A 17,177-nucleotide genomic window follows, 5' to 3' on the forward strand; every position below is an offset into this window, starting at 1 on the left:
GCTACTTTATGCCACTGTTAATTTTTGTTGTATACAGTAGCATAATACAAATTACACAATTATAAAATTATTTAGTTATTATCAAATATTAGAATATAAATATTTCATTAATTGTAATAATAAAGAAGCATGTTTAAAATAAAGCAGCTAGAATCCTGACTACATCTAAGGCAAATTCACACATACGTTTAAAAAATCTTAGTCTGATTATGTTCTCTTCTGTGAATTGTTTTAAGATGACTTTTAAATAGAGCTATAAGTTGAAGTTTATCATTATAATTGTTACATTATTTAATCGGTATGAACAATGTTAATGCTATTCCCATTTTCAGGTGAATTTATGATATCTGTGCAGTACTGTGTGTAATAAACACTCTAAATAGCACTAAAAGCTCTTAATCATAGGGGAACCATTTTTTGTTTTATATAGAACCTATAAAGCACCTATGAAGAACCATCCAAGGATGATATAGCACCACATATGGTTCTACACAGGTGCTACACAGGTACTACATAGGTGCTTTATGGCACTTAAAATATGATTGCGAGCCAGTGAACCACTTTTAGTGCTATTTAGCACTGTTTCTTTTTAAAGTGTACAACACTCTTTTTATTCTGAGGATTAATTTAAAACTAAACATAATGTAGATTTATATTTTAGAATAAAATAAAATTTGCATTGCAAAATTAGGAAATATTAGTTACATCTTATTTATCCTTGTAAAATATATAGCATGAAAGTAGCCATTGTATAGTATCATATTTAGAGTAGGTATTTTACAAAAGTTATTTGTTCTTTAAAAAAAAGTTACTGTACTTGCTTATGGAAATCTCTCTCTCTCTTTCTCTCTTCAAAAAAAAACTAATGAAAATAAATGTTAACTGTTTACTTAAAGAGTCTGTCAGCTGTCTGTCTCTCATTATTGGTATAAAACAGGTAAATGGTTGGTTTGATGTAAACACTAAACTTTAAGTTTTAATAGTTTGGATGATGAACATTATACACACGTGAGGAAGATCTTCAGTTCAGTTGTACTTCATGCTCATAATCTGGAGTCACTAATCATTAAAGGTATCATTACCTGCTCATAAAGGGGCAATAAGTAGGATTTTATGTGTTTTATTAATCAAAATCAATCAATCAGGTGTCAAATGACCTCTGCCAGTGATCTGACTTTTCTTTTTAAGCTTAGAATTTCTTCTCTGTACTTACATTGAACGGGTAAGTCCAAGGAGGAATCCATATCGTTCCGCCGTATTGATAAACTATAATAGCAGATAGCATGCACTACTGGGCCTCATCTGGGCCAACTATGTCACATACCGCTCAGTTCCGGTGGCGTCAAAGGCCATATGGGCCCACACACATCAAGCCATTTTTAGTGTGAGTTGTGGCTTGTTGTATGTGGGCCAGATACGGCCCATGTGCGACAAGCCGGTTTTAATTTGAGTTGCGGCTTGTTATGTCTGGGTCAGATACGGCCCATGTGCAACAAGCCAATTATAGTTTGAGTTGTGGCTTGTAATGTGTGGGCCAGATACGGCTGAGTGGGACAAGCCGGTTTTAGCGTGAGTTGTGGCTTGTTGTGTTTGGGCCAGTCCTGGCCCTTGTGTGACAAATCGGTTCAGGATGAGTGATGGCTTTTTGTTTGTATGTGGGCCAGATATTACTTGTTTATGGTTATGTTGACATCAGACTGTTTTTATGTGAGTTTCGGCTTATTTCTGGGCCAGATATGTCTAATATGCTGCATGGTTAGGCTTATTGGTTTTAAAATGATCCCACTTATTCCATGGTCATTTGCCAAGTTATAGACAAGTTAAAACTAGTTTTGCTCTTTGTAGCCTAAAATTTTATAAAATGGGTAAAAATGACAGTTATTTTCATAATTTACGGCACATTAGATTTGCCTACTTTAAATCAGTAACAGACAGACATAAGTTAGGATGATTACATTTAAATTATTTTAATTATTGAGAGAAAGAGACAGAGAGAGCGACGCCATAGTGTGTTTTTGTTAATAAGGAAAATTTAAGCTTCCCAAAAACCCAGCATTATGGAAACAGTTTGTTTTTCCAGGGTAGCAGTAGAGTTATGCAAATCTGTTTGTTTTAAGGGACAGTAAATAGGATTTTCCCCCATCTAGCAGTGAAATTCTATTTTGCATTCAAACAAATATTGCTCTCTAGCGCCTTGCTTTTTCAAAAGCGTGTTGCAACTATGGTAGCCGTTATGTACTCACTGATCTCCTTGTCTGTTTCAGTTGTGAAAACGCGTTGGTAGGCTAGTGCTTTTTGTCCCTCTCTGCTATTATAGTTTTTCAATAAGGCGGAACGACATTAAGCTTTTTAGGACTTACCCGTTCAAAAATAAAAAGTAAATAAAGAGTAATAAAAATTCTAAGCTTACAAAGAAAAGTCAGATCATTGGCAGAGGTTATTTGACATCAATGAGGACATATTTATGAATAAAGAGATTGATTTTGACAAATAAAATACATAAAAAACTACACACTGTCCATTTAAATAGGGTGGTCCCAGTGATAAAACAACCGGTCATGAGTTAGTGACACCTGCGCACTCGGTTTTATATCCTAATATTTTTATAAAGCACAAATCCACTTCATATAAAGTTTTACTTTTTCAAAGGGTGTTGGATGTTAAAGGTTCTCTATGGAACCATGTAACCAAAAAGGTTAATATATAGCATTGTGAAGAACCTTTATTTTAAGAGTGCAAAAATATTTCAATAAATTGTGGTAAGCGAGTGCTTATAGTTATACGGGGGTCCTTGGAAAATTTCCTCCCTTCCTCCCATGGGTCCCTGGCCCCAAAAACTTTGAAAAGCCCTGATGTACACAAAAATGTAGTGAATCATAAGTTATCCAGAGATAGTGGGGTAATGTTTTGTGTGTGTTGCTTGCACGTGACTCGCTCTGCCAAAGGCCAGGCCTCCTCCTCTTTTTTGTAAACAACTGATATGTCTATTATAAATCTGATATAAAAGACTCTTCTGAGATTTGAAGGATGCACACACTACTATTCGATAGGTAGGCTACTCAAGTTTAACCAAACTGTTCGTGGACCCCATTTACTTCCATAGTATTACTTTTCCAATTCCTGCTATAGAAGTGAATGGGATCCAAAGACATTTATGCGGGTTTGTAACAACATGGTGGGTGAGTAAATGATGACAGAATTTTCATTTTTTGGGTGAACTATTTAACCTTTTACAGCTTAGCAGAAAAAAAGTTATGTGACATTTAAGAATAGGATAAAAAGTACATCTTTAACAAAAGCAAAGATTAAAAAACTAATTGTAGAATAAATAGAAAGTGCTACGCAAGTGTAAAACAATACAAAATCGTCCCACTATCACATGCAGATGTGTCACTTTGCAATGATGAATAGTACACAGAACAACCAAATAAGTTTTTACGATTTTAAAACAATTTAAAGATATTTTAAATTGTTATGTGCTGTTCTAATTCCAGAGATGTTTATTTATGTAAATGGTGTGAGACTTTACCATGTCTATAATAGGCCAATGGCTATGCTGTGCACGCGAAACATGTCCTGCCACTTTAAGTCACGAAGGGAACGGAAGGAGCACGAGGACAGCTAGCTCCGTCTCCCGCGGTTTTCTTCGCTGTTTTCAAGTAAGTTTAGTCCATCAAATCACACAAACAATACTAAAACCTGTTGTTGACACGCTTTTGTTGTATATTTACCTAATAGAAATGCCTTGTGTCTTTGAGAAAAGTTTGTTAGCATCTCAACCCGTTTCCGCACATGCGGTCGGAACTTAACTTCCGGTTTCTGTTTGTTTACTTGCTAAACTGAACTCTTGAAAAAATAACATGTAGAAAATATTTTTTTTGGTTTCCAATGTAATATACGTGTTGTTAATTTGCTTGTTATAAGCTAGGACTTTGTTGTTATTTTTGCTTAGCAGAGTTTAACGGAAGTTGCGTGTTTTCCACATAAGCCTCTTTACTGTATGTATGTATGTTACTGCTGAAACCGTCTATACGCGTTAGCTTTTGCTCTTGGTTATGAACGTTTGGGCTTTTGAAAACATAGATGAGAGGTTTCAAAGTCTTTGTTAGCGTTGTCAGTACATGACTAGAAGTAGGCAAATTTATTTAGCCTAAATATGCGATGTACTGTAACGTCTAAACTGTTAACGTCTAAACGTGTTAAATTACACGGAGCGCTGAAACTACTAACGTTAGTACGTACGTTTTATCGTATACAAATACAAATACAGACATGTTGTTCTCTGATTTCAGGAGTGACAAAAACCCTCCATAATAGAAGAGAAGCTCAAGATTTCAACATTTTCTGAAGGGAGTTGAAGACAGATGTAGAAAACTGCTTTTCAAATCTTCCACCTTTATCACAGTTATTTTAAGATGTTGACATCCAAACGTGAGTAGCATTGTGTGAGTGAGCAATATTAAATAAGTAAATCTTGCACTGCATATTTTATATATATATATATATATATATATATATATATAGTTGTCTCTGTGACAGATTGAATGTTATGTTTGTAGATTTGTCCATGCTAATGGCCGAGCAGTAGGGTTGGAACATATGGCGTAATATTTGTGCCTCATTCCTGAGCGAGCAATTGTAAGTTTTGAGCAGAGAGAACTATATTTTGCAAGCACATTATATTATATTTTGAACAGAAATTAACAATCGCAAAAAAAAAATAGTTTGAGCAAATAAAAAACGATTCCGTGCTCAATAAATGTATTTGCTTGTTTGCTATTATCCATATATTTACGTGCAGTAATAACCCGTCTCACGCGCTTCACTCAGGTGCTCTCTCACAAACTTATTCTCTGCGCTCCTGTCAAGTTCCTCTCTCTCTCTCCCAACCTCTTTCTGTGCGCGCTCAACTCGATGCACACGCTCGCTCAACTTACAACAGCGTAACAAGTGTGCCACAAAATCAACCAATCAGAAAATTAAAGGTCATTTTTGATTGGCTGTTGGTCTCCAACCACGACGCAGCACAAAGACGACGAAAACTTGATTTTATGGATGGATGTCTACTCTAGAGACCATCAAACATGACAGAATCAAATGGTGAAAACGGCAACAATATGCCACAACGTCAGGTGAGTTAGTAATTTATAGTTTTATGATGTTCCGATTTTCAATGCATGTTTTGTAAAAAGTGAAGTTTGCTAGCTAGCTGAATATATAGTTATAACTTAAGGTAATAACCTACCGGCTAGCGTTAATGATAGCAAACATTGCTAACTCTTGTAGAATATTACTTGTAACTTATTTATTGTAATTTTAATGATTTAGGGTCAAGGTGCAGTTGAGTCAGCAGCCAGAAATTTGGTGTCCGTGCTGCTTAACAGTATGGCCACAAACTCAAACAGTATGGCCACAAACTCAAACTGTCCAACACGGCCGTCAGAGACAGAGCTCCCTGTCCCTAGAAATGTGCCTGTAACAGTGCAGCAAGAAATGACAAGGTTTGTTATTCACCTACAGTACTGTAGATATGCTTATATTCAATTTTCAAATCATGAGGAATTCCCACGTGTTAAATGCAATTTGGTAACGTCCAGTTGATTTAAATACTTGGATGTCTACTGTAGGCTACATATAAAAATAGGACATGACCTTGATTTCTAGGCCAATTGCTTTGTAAAAATAAGCTATTTAGAATATTAGCTTGATTGTTATATTTACTGTATATATAATATACTAATATAAAGATATAATGTAATCCACAGATCTTTTCCAGGATATTTCAAATCAAACTTCAGTCGTGGTAAAAAGAGGTGTTTGACTGCCACCAAGCAACTTGTAAAAACAAGCAAAACAACTGCTCTCAATTTTTATCTTCTTCCCAAAAATACATCCCACACACCGTTGCCAACTGAGGAGCTTGAACTCATCCAGGCGGGTATGGGAAGACAAACAGTGTCTCTTCCAGAAGATGGTGACCACACAGAGGTACATATCCCAGTCCAGCTTTTTGGCTTGAATGAAATATAGTTATTGTAAGTTTTGTCACTGTCTAAGATTTGTCTGTGGGTATCTTTATTTTAATTTTACTTTCTCGTTAACCAAGATTTCAAAGCAGCTGACTAAAACATTTGCAAAAATGGAGGGTCTTTGTGGGGGATGGCTCTTGTATAAGGCAACAGGTTTGTTTTGTTGAATTGTCATATTTAATGTTAATCAAATGTCAATTTTTGATTTATTTTTGGTGTATGTAAACCCTTATGGTGTATTAAATTATTGCTGCAAGCATTAGAGATGTTCTCAGACAAAATGTGATTTTTTTTGTCTTCAACAAAGCAAATAATTTTAAGACATTTCTCTCTCTCTCTCTCTCTCTCTCTAAATAAAGGTGGCAGTGGTCGACGAAAGCTGACTGTCATTCCACCAGAAGCAGAGGGGTATTCTGTCAAAGCTCTGCGAACTGCATCAGCAGGGGGCAAAGCAACTTTTTACATCGTACCACTCCAGGAGACATTAGACACCTCTCCTTTGCCTCCTGACTCAGAGCATTTTTCAAAAATGCCAAAGAAGACATGCTACCAGTGTAATGAGGCGATGCCTTTGCATATGCTTGCAGTACACATTAAGACATGCAAGGGAAAACTCACCTCCGATGACACTGATGAAGAGGTGAAAGCAAGTTTGTTTGTCTGATGTAAATGAAAATAAAAATATTATGAATACTTTAATTCAAATACTGTTTTATAAATCTGCAGTCCTCTGATGAGGTATGGGTTGTGGAGAACAAGTGCAAGGTAAGGCCATAACTAAAATCTCTTTAATTGCACCAGTAATCTTTGTTTCAGTTGCTTGTAACATGGAGCGACTTTCTTTCAAATTCCAGGTGGTTTGTCCAATTTGCACCAAAGAATTCCCAGACGATGAGATCACATTCCATGCTAGCCTTTGTGGAGAGAGGTAATCTGCTTTGTTCATCTCTGTATAATACTAAATTTTTTTTTTTAAGGTTAAAGTCTATGTATACATATGCAGGTGTTTGAAACTGCGTTTGTTTTCATGTGCAGCTTTGAATCTGTAGTGACTTCTGAAGCATGTAGCAGTGGCCCAAGTACCCATGCTCAAACTCCAGTATGTAAATCAAAAAGGTATGTTTTATTTACATGCCTTTCGTGTGAGTTTATATCAAATACAGAAATATTTATTTACACATTCCATGTTTTCATGTTTTTTAACCATCTTATCTAGACATCACATACTATCAAATTATTTAACACAGCACATGGTGCAGTAATTGATAATCACACATAATTTAATTCTTTTCCAAACACTGTTCTGCACACTGCTGGATGGAACTATGAAATGGCAATAATGTATACACGTTGTTTTTGATAATTTGCGACTATTTTATATGTTCTCTGTCCTCTTTAAGCACGGAAGATATATTGGACTTCCTTGAACATCAAGTTGACACCACAACAGAATTTAAGTTGTGTGTGGACAGAGAAGACCTTCCAGACAGGGGCATTCTGCAGTGGAAAAGAAAGAAAGCTGCATCTCCTGCCAGTACTCTGAAGGTGGTGTTTATAGGAGAGGCAGGTATTGATACAGGAGCCCTTAGGAAAGAGTTTTTATCTGGTAAGTTGGTCATTTAATTGTTGTTTTAATATGAAACAAAACCAATCAGTCAGCTAAAACTGGGTATTGCTGTTTTGTCTAAGATATGGTTTCAGGTATTGAAAACAGATTCTTTGAAGGAGCTGGAAACCAGGGTAAAAATCCCAAGTACTCATTGACAGTTTGTACATACTTTTTATCACATTACTGCATGTACTGGATGTAAGGATTTTATAACTGAGATGTTTTCTACCTTGCACACAGAACTATTGGTGAAATAATGGCAGTCAGCCTGGCACAAGGTGGCCCACCTCCTGCTTTTTTGAGAGGGTGGTGCTACAGCTTCCTCTGCACAGGAGAAGTGGACTTAAATTCTCTGTCTAAGGAAGATGTGGCCGATCTAGAATCCTGTCAACTCATCAGCAGGGTGAGCACTCTGTTGAAGAGTTTTCTGATATAAATTAGATAAAGATTAGGTTTTTTGTCATTTATTTTATTCGCTGCTTTTTAAAAAAAAAAATACTTATTTTCTTTTTTCTCAGGTTGAAGATTCTGCAGATGCTCAATCTCTGATGTTGAACACTGATGAAATTATAAGCTGCGGATACACGAGCCAGATCAACCTGGACAGCAAAGAAAGTATCATTCGGTAAGAGTTTTAAAAGAATATTACATTTCAAAATATTTTTCATTTAAATTGTAAACATTTCAAACCATTTTTTTTTCTCTAAAGAGCAATTGTCCTACATTCAACTACAAGACTGATTCCAATGCTGCAGCAAATTCGAAAGGGCTTGGAACTGTATGGCCTGGTGGACCAGATGGCTACAAACCCTGAAGCTTGCCGCTCCCTGTTTGTTCTTGGGAACATTATTAAGGTATCAATTTTAAATGCCACTTAATTCTTTTTTACATTTGCCCAGTAATTCATTTTGTATGACCTTTACACGACTATATTTCAACCAAATGTACATTCATTATATTTAACCAAATATGCATTCACTGTTTCTTTATAGCCTGATGCTGATTTCATAATGACGAGTGTCCAGCCCAATTTCAGTGAAAAGGGGACTTCTAAGGAGAGAACTGAGAGGAAGATTATCAACTTTCTGCAAGATTTCTTGCAGGAGGTTGAAATTTCAGGTACTATATACTTTATAGTATGCATACACAACTACACATAACAATTTAAATGTACTGAGCACATTCTTTAATAATTTATTTTATGTGTAAATTTTAATAGCTTCTCATGTTATTTGAAATATAAAATAATCACAGATGGGGAGACAGAGAGGGCAGCTGGTGACGCAGAGCCTGTTGCAGTGCCACACGTGCTCCAGTGGATGACAGGGCAGGCCCACATCCCTATCCTCCCTGATGAAAAGAGACGTTTTAAAATAACATGCAACTTTGACCATAACTGCAGGGAGCGACTAGGAGATCACTCAGTTTGCTACCCAATACGCTACTTGCACTACTACTTCCGCGTTCTTCTCAATAAGGCTCAGTCAGTTCCGGTTTAGCAATGGCTACGTTCTACACCCGCTGTCTCCAGGATCTCCCTAAGATTAACGTTACCGATGTGCATCGCATTTGCAAAAAATCCACCACAGCTCCATCCAGCAAGCTGGAGAAAGGCTTTAAATTATACGGAGCCTCGTATATACACGATTACGAAGGTAAGCAACTTTGAATATCTATTAGTTGTCAATGCTAACTGTTAGCTAACTATTAACAAACAAATGTTTTTGTTGTTTTCATGGTGTGTGTGTTTGTGTTATTGTTATCAGTATCAAATAAAGACAGGCTGACAGGGGAAGTCAGCGTTAAGAGCTTTGTGTTACAGGTCAATGAGGAAGAATGAGGCACCACACAATTTAATAGTAACGTTATGCTAGAGACATAGGGTTTACCGTTCTCCAAACCCAGTTCAGGTGTTCAAATGTTCATGTGCGTTCAAATGTGTTCAAATGTTCATGTGTGTTCAAATGTTAATGTGTTCACGTTCTTATAGTATTCAATAACAAGGAGGTTTTGCAGAAGAATCATAATATTGTCTGTATATTATGTATGGTTCCAACATTAAGTATTACATAAACCCAGAGTATAGTAGCCATAGAGTAATCTGCTCCTGCAAAGCCACCTCGTTATTGTTCTACTAAAATTAACATGCTACTAACCTGGACTTTATGGGTAATAAATGCAAATTAATAATTATATATGTATTTATAGGTTGGACTCAGGGATGCCTCACCTGTGGTGCTCACACAAAGCAAGTGTTCATGTGTGGCAGGCACTGCTTTGTGCAATCACACTGTTGCCTTACTCTTTCAAAGTGCTCATTATTCACAGCTTAATTTACATGTTGTACCCCCTGTGCTTAGCTGCACTGAAAGAGAACAATCCTGGCATAAACCACGAACACTGGTAATTTAAAATCCGAGCCTTATTTATAAGACTGTATATTCACAGTATGTGACATTATGAAATTTAGACTAGAGTCTCAATTAATTTCTGAGATCAGGAGCATCAAAGTTAAATTGCACCCATTTAATTAATTCACCATAATTTCAATATTTGACATTCTTATTCAGTGAATATTAAAGATATCAAGGTTATATTTTCACAGAATATGGTTAACATTATGTAGGGTCTTTTATATAGAACCTGTTTTTTTATGTGCATTCCATGTTTTTAGTTTCAGCTTTTTATTCTCTCTAATACTTACATTTGTTTGTCAGGGTGTGAAACCAGGCCCCATCAATGCCATGGTCATCACAAAACCTGTAGCAAATCGTACTGCACAAGGTGGAGTGAGGTAAGTTCAGCAACCATTTTTTTTTTAGTTAGTACAAGGATGCTTAGGACAAAGATAATTTGATTAACAGCACTAAGTCTTGCAATTAAATGCTGCAAAGATTTATTATGCATTAAAAAAATACAGAGTATAAAAAGTAGACACAGTAATTAGAACAATAACAAATGTAAAGTTAGCAACAACAATTTTTAAGCTAAACATTTCCCTACAGAAGTGGACTCTACAGAGGGATGGTGGGCCTTTTACCTGATCCATGTATGTTTAGAGTTGAGGAGGCATATGCAGAATACAACCATGAGGACAAGCCACTGGTTACCACCATGAACATGTCACCTGACAAGCCACTTGTAGAGAGTGCATTTGGGTTGGTCCAGGAAGGAAGCATATTGTCCAACCAGCAGCCTGTTTTAACATCACGGTACATCACACTACATGATGCCCCATCAACTCCACCTTTTCCTCTTGAAGGACATTACCTTGCTACATCTGACTGCATGTTTGTTTGCACTGAGGAGGAGCTCTTACATCTTCAAAGTCTAAACACACAGTTAGATATGGCTCAGAAAATTGAAGAGGCAACACGTGAGCAAAGCTCTTGTCCCGACTGGCATCAGCTTCGCAGATCAAGAGTAACAGCTTCCAGGTTTCGGGAGATATGTCACGTGAGAGGTCTGAGCTCTGCAGAGTCCCTCGCAGAGCGAATCATCAGAGGAACCCGACAGACGGCAGAGATGAGAAGAGGTGCTGAAATGGAGTCTGAGGTAACAGTGGAATACAGCAAACTGAAAAATGTTAACTACTCACCCTGTGGTTTAATCATCCATCCAGATGCTCCTTGGCTTGGTGCATCCCCTGATGGTGTAATTTTTGATCCCACTGAGTGTCCTCAATTTGGACTTGTTGAAATTAAATGCCCCAATGTCAAAAACATTTTTGACTGCAAATATTTGCAAATGGACAATGGGTTTCTCACCCTAAAAAAGAGCCATGCATACTACTACCAAGTGCAGGGACAGCTACTGGTCTCAGGAATGCAGTGGTGTGATTTCATGGTGTGGGCCCAGGATGATTATTTTGTCCAGCGTATCTACAGTGACACTTCAGTGCACAAAGTTATTAGAGAGAAGGTGGATTATTTTTACTTTTACACATACATGCCTAAATATTTGTCAATGAAAAAGTAACTGATATTTTAAAGTCATCAGAGAAATTACATAACTGTGTAAAATAGCACTCAGACATATTTTAATAAATGTTTATTATTTGTACAATATCTGTTTCTGTTTCTTATGTTCAAATCCATTTTCTTATTTGTACAATGTCAGTTTTATTCAGAAAATTTCATTAATCTTGCTTGTCATAAACTTTTTTTAAATAAACATATTCAGAGTTAACATTGACATTTTTAATGTAAGAGTTAAAGCAGTGATACTAAAATCTGGCTCGTGAGATCCACTTTCCTGAAGAGTTTAGCACTTACCCTAATCAAATACACCTGCCTGTTTTTTTCTAATGACCCTGAAGACAGGGCCGGCGCCACGAGGGGGCGTGAGGGGGCGTCGCCCCCTCACTGGCACTATCCCGCCCCCTCAGATCACCATTAATGTTGAATGGGATTTTAATGATAAAATGCGCTATTTAAAAATCACGTTTGCCTTGTGTATTGTCTTCCTAAAGGGAATTTTAAAGTCTAATTATTTAACAAAACAAAAAAACAAGTGTGCATGTATTCTACCGTGACACACGCCCACTCATGTATAGCCTATAGGCTTGTTCGAATTCATCAGGCGAAGACGTCAAAATGCCGCGAGAGCGAGACGAAACGACACTTAGTATGATTTCTCGAATCGTTCTCGCGGTACTTTGACGTCATGTGGTTGTTGGTTCTTGCAGCCGCGTCTGAAGTTGAACAAGTTTGTGTTGACGGCTTGAGGCACGCCGACAATGAGCCCGCGTTCTGAGTCTCAGAGGGAAATCAAGATGTCGAAGTGGGAAATTATATAAAAATTTACAGACAGGAGTGTGAGAGTGACCTGGGCCTGCCCTGTAGCAATGGATATATGGAAAATAGCATTGGAAGTTCTACAAACCGGACTCCGGATTGTCACACATCAATTAATGCCGTGGCGTGGATGAATTATCGGAGCATTTCAGGTGCAAAGATCCAAATATTCGGCTGTCATTAAGTCAATTCGGGCACCATGAACTTCAGCCAGACTGTACATAGTTTTGAAAAGTTCAGATGTTCATGTTCTTCAGCATCCTTGCAAGTCAACGTACAACCAACAGCCTATTATTGTTCTGCATTTAACGTTAAAGGTAAGCCTGTACGATCTCTCTCTCTCACACACCTGTTTATCAGGAGTAAATAGATAAAAAACAGACATTGTTAAATGTATAATTAACGAATTTGAATTAGCCTATCCTACAGCATAGCTGTATATGTAAACGAGTTATTGCCATTTTGCTATTGTGGTTCTCTAGCTGCTTAATCGCTAGCTTGGTGCATTACTTGTGGCAGTTAAAATAACTACGTTATATGATCAAATTGAACCAAAATGTTGATAAAATGTTGCGTTTGGACCGTTTTTGGGCTGAAAACCATCAACTCTATTTGCCAACACTGCCCCCCACCATTACGTAAAATGTATTTCTACCTCTGGGTCTGAACTTCTAATGAGTAGTGTTGTGCTAATATGTGACGTTAGGTATGCGTTTTTTTGTTGTTGTTGTATTGTTCAGAGCTCTGTACGTTGCTCACTATAGACCGTTTCAGCGGTAACAACATAAACAAGCCGCTGTCGCGGTCCGCACGTAACTTCCGGTAAACTCCGCTAATAATAAATAACAACAAATTCTTTAAACATAGTTTATTTATATAACAAGCAAACAAAACAACACATAGATTACCTAGGAAACCAAAACATTTGTTATTTTCGACGAGGCATTTGTTCAAGAGATCAGTTTAGCAACTAGTCAGACCATTAAAAAAACGAAACCGGAAGTAAGGTTCGGATCCAGACGTGTATCACGTGCGTCCGATGAAACCATCTTTTTGTGGTTGTATTACAGAGATGTTTGTTTATAACACTTTAAAACTTAATGTACCAAAACTATGTATTTTCTAGCTGGGGGAATTATATGCATTCATGTGATCGCCCCCTCTGGTATTTTAGACGCCCCCTCATCAGCGCTCGGCTGGCGCCGGCACTGCCTGAAGACATTAATTAACATGCTCAGGTGTATTTGATTAGGGTTTGTGCTAAACTCTGCAGGAAAGTGGATCTCAGGAGCCAGATTTGAGTATCACTGAGATAAAATCATACATGTGAAATATAGCATACCAGTACTCAAAGTCATCTAAGAGATCTAATTTGATCCATGTCTTTACTAATGCCTTGTTTTGATAATTTGACAACAGACATGCAACTGTAAAAAGTTGATTAATGTTAACACTGTGGGAAAGTGTGATGACACCATCAAAAAGTTTGTTTTGTTTGATCCTCCTGATGACTCGTTCCACGTGCACACGCAGTCTCGCTATTGCCTGTGTTTCTTTCACCTGATGTGCTGGCATCTGCTTTAACCTGGAGAGAAATGGTGGACAGTAAACTTTACAATGGACACAGTCACTAATCAGGAAGCCTTTATCAACCATAACTGCCATGTCTTCTGACAATCTTTTGGTTATCCCACACTGTTTAAAGATCTCCCTGTCACTGATTGACCCAGCATAAAGCTGAGAGACAAATGTCACTGGTCCATGAGGAGCTATTCCAATGAGGCCTTTTATTGTGCAGTGAGATTTGTAATTTGAGTACATTTCACTTTGTAGTAGTGGTGAGGATGGTGTTTGACATCTGATTTCAGTGCAGTCAATGATGACCTGTGTGTCTGGGAAATCGGTGAATTCTTCAGGGAGGTTAGATATCACATCAGCTGCTGAAAGCCACACACACACTGATCCCAGCAGTGTATAGAGGTAGTTTGTCCACGTTAGGGCTGGGCCGGTTTGGATTTTTTTTTACCGCGGTCGGTAATCAACAAATTCCCGCGGTTTTGCGGTTTATTGGCAAGACAATGAGTTAAATAACATGCATGATTTATTTATCTTTAATACAAAACACGTGCAAATTACTTAAGGAACATGTAAAGTGAATTTTATTTCCTTCCACATTTCTTCAATTTCAACATTCAACAACTTGAACAATTAGTATTATCAGTTAAAAAAAATGTTAACGCATTGTGCGTGTCCACACGTGCCTACAGACATTTCGCCACTTTTCTATCCTTAATTTGTGAATAGCCTGTAAGGACGCAAATTATTGCTGCCCTGATGGTCTGGTAAAATAACCATTTGTATGAGAAATCACTTGTACTGCATATGTGTCTGTGCTTGAGTATAGCTGGGAAGCTGCACGGAGACGCATGTGTGTGTGTGCAAGATGACGCGGTCTGTCTGTCTCGCGCGCGCCTGGGCAGTCCGCCTCTGTTGCGCGTGCTTGGACAGACCGCTTCTATCCTCGACCCTTACCATAAACATCTGTCTTTTTCCACAAACAGAGAAAGAAGACGCAAAAGCAAAACTTTTTGAAATGTGTCCTGCTTTAGAAATTGCCACTGTTGTAGGCTAGATCAGAGGTCCCCAACCACCGGGTCGCGACCCAGTACTGGGTCGTGGACAAGTTGCCACCGGGTCACAAGAACGTCCCGAAAAAATGTGTATAATAGCCACGTAATAGCTTAATCGGGTATTTTGTACTGTAAGAGCCGACTTCAAAAAACATCAATCATTTCCACATTTGAACAGAGCCACGCTCTCTCTCTTTTTCTCCGCCCTCTCTCTCTCTACCAGCGCATCAGCGATCACATTGCTGTCATTAGAGTTTGAGCATTCAGTACTTTTAAAACACAATCGATTAAAGAATTGCGGAGGTATGACTTTATGAATCATTTGCAAATGTACGTTGCAATGATGTACATATGCGGAGACGTTCAAATGTGTGACAGCGCAAATGACTGAGAAGTCATTATTTTATTCTTCTTTAAAACAACTTCAGAATTATCCATCGATTGTAGCACCATGATCAAAATAAACTATTAGACTAATAATATTTTAACGGCTGCACTTTTAACGTAAATTTGAAAGGAACCTAAACTTGTCAATCATCATTAATCATGGTAAACGATCTGCGCCCAGCCGCAATTCTTCTGGCATCTTTCCTCCTTCACTGCATTTTTCTTCTGTTCTTTTACTTGGAATTGGGCGACCAAGATTAGAGCTGCCTTCGAGAACAGCAAGTCAAGTTCGTTTAGGTTCCATTCATTATTAAGACTAAATGGGCAGGCAAACTAGTAAAAACAATGAAAGTAAAAAACAATCCGCCAAAATATGGTTTTACACGTCTATAGAAAATATACTATAGCCTAAATAAAGCAATTATTAATTTTCCTAATGCATGGTTGTTATCTTTACTTCCGTAAAAGGAGGATTCTCAGCACGTTTGAACAGCAACTCTACTTTAAACGAGTGACAGACAACGTCACCTGTATTTCTACTCAATGACAATTTAATATTAAAATCATATCAGTTAATGTTCAGTTAACAAGTTGCGGTTGTTAACAAGCTGCGTGTATAACATCCGCACATAACACACAGGTGCAGGCCAATGTTTCAAGTTTTTTTTTTTTTTTTTTTTTTTTTGCGGTTATGACGGTGAGGAGCTCAGACCCGCGGCATGGGTCACGTGACCGCGGTATGGCGGTAATCCGGTTACCGCCCCAGGCCTAGTCCACGTTGAAATTATTCTGCTCACTGTGGAAGGATGCATATGAAATCGATGTGCCAGGTCTCTCTCCTTTAGACCAACTGACAGGTAGATAAGGAAAAGAAAAAACTCATCGATTGGCTGCAGCAGCTGTCTCTGGAAAATGAAACATGCATGAAATGTAAGTTTGCATAAAAACATATAGGTAACACATTGTAAATACTGCCCTGTACTGTGTTTTGTACATGTACAGTCACTTATTGTGTGCATGCAAGTATATAACCTACCTCTGATGGTGGCAGTACACGTGTGATATCTTCATGCTTTCTAGCAGCAGATTTAGATCTGGACACAGGAATGATTTTGTGTACGGATGGCTCGATTAGCCACCAGAATGACATCAGGTGACGGTAGCTGGGAAACCTGTAAGCAGAAGTCTTATACTGAATACATTAGGGTTTACTGATTGTTTACATGCATCTAAAACTGAGTATATGTAATCACATCTATATCTTTATATTTACCTTGTGTAAAATCTGATATCCTCATCTGAGCCGGCAAACCGCTCCAATCCGAAATCACGCTGAACGTGTAACTCATGTAGCTGTTTTTGCAGCTCCTCCACTTCTTTGGAGAGCTCTTCTATTTTAGCACATGCCAGGGGACTCATTTATCAAGCGTTCGTACGCACAGAAGTGTGCGTAAAGTGTGCGTAGGAACAGTTTCACGCAAAGTGTGGAATTTATCAAATTGTACTTATACGTAGAAATGTGTGTAAATATACGCACACCTCGGAGTATGCGTACGCAGAGCATCTAGTGGTAGAATAGCGATACTACACAGGACCGTCCATCCCCAGCGTTAAAAGAACACTTTGTCTATTTATTATCCACCCCAAGGTGTTAAAAATGATTACTGTTAATAAAGTAACTGCAAATCAGTGTTGAAGCTAATTAATGAAATTAGTGTCTAACCCT

General features: G+C 37.8%; 2 protein-coding genes and 1 long non-coding RNA gene across 4 annotated transcripts; 2 read left to right on the forward strand and 1 right to left on the reverse strand.

Annotated features, from left to right (window-relative positions):
• The first annotated feature begins 7,160 nt into the window (after positions 1-7,160).
• On the forward strand, positions 7,161-9,137 carry LOC135767321 (G2/M phase-specific E3 ubiquitin-protein ligase-like). Its single transcript, XM_065276962.1, is given in 7 exon segments — positions 7,161-7,171; positions 7,430-7,635; positions 7,719-8,041; positions 8,157-8,263; positions 8,348-8,492; positions 8,631-8,757; positions 8,893-9,137. Coding segments are annotated over 7 exon segments (1,164 nt in total).
• On the forward strand, positions 9,080-11,938 carry LOC135767177 (uncharacterized). 2 transcript variants are annotated; one of them, XM_065276833.2, is made up of 4 exons: positions 9,080-9,293; positions 9,847-10,041; positions 10,356-10,432; positions 10,644-11,938. In XM_065276833.2, exons 1-4 carry the CDS (start codon positions 9,195-9,197, stop codon positions 11,614-11,616), a joined length of 1,344 nt encoding a protein of 447 aa, XP_065132905.1. In that variant the 5' UTR covers positions 9,080-9,194; the 3' UTR covers positions 11,617-11,938. The 2 variants fall into 2 exon arrangements, with proteins under 2 accessions (XP_065132905.1, XP_065132906.1); XM_065276834.2 differs by lacking the exon at positions 9,847-10,041.
• Positions 11,939-16,228: 4,290 nt separating this feature from the next.
• On the reverse strand, positions 16,229-16,856 carry LOC141282338 (uncharacterized). The gene is made up of 3 exons (XR_012336940.1): positions 16,725-16,856; positions 16,488-16,623; positions 16,229-16,356 (listed from the first exon to the last, which is right to left on the reverse strand). It is a non-coding gene; the product is annotated as an uncharacterized lncRNA (long non-coding RNA).
• Positions 16,857-17,177: the final 321 nt, after the last annotated feature.

The sequence above is a fragment of the Paramisgurnus dabryanus genome, chromosome 6 (assembly GCF_030506205.2).
Source record: "Paramisgurnus dabryanus chromosome 6, PD_genome_1.1, whole genome shotgun sequence".
NCBI lineage: Eukaryota > Metazoa > Chordata > Actinopteri > Cypriniformes > Cobitidae > Paramisgurnus > Paramisgurnus dabryanus.

Bases quoted from the DNA above. Each gene is read 5' to 3' on its own strand.
- LOC135767177 (XM_065276833.2), top strand. From the start codon at position 9,195: ATGTGCATCGCATTTGCAAAAAATCCACCACAGCTCCATCCAGCAAGC. The intron at 9,294-9,846 runs GTAAGCAACTTT...ATGTATTTATAG, and splicing joins GTATATACACGATTACGAAG to GTTGGACTCAGGGATGCCTC. The intron at 10,433-10,643 runs GTAAGTTCAGCA...ATTTCCCTACAG, and splicing joins ACTGCACAAGGTGGAGTGAG to AAGTGGACTCTACAGAGGGA.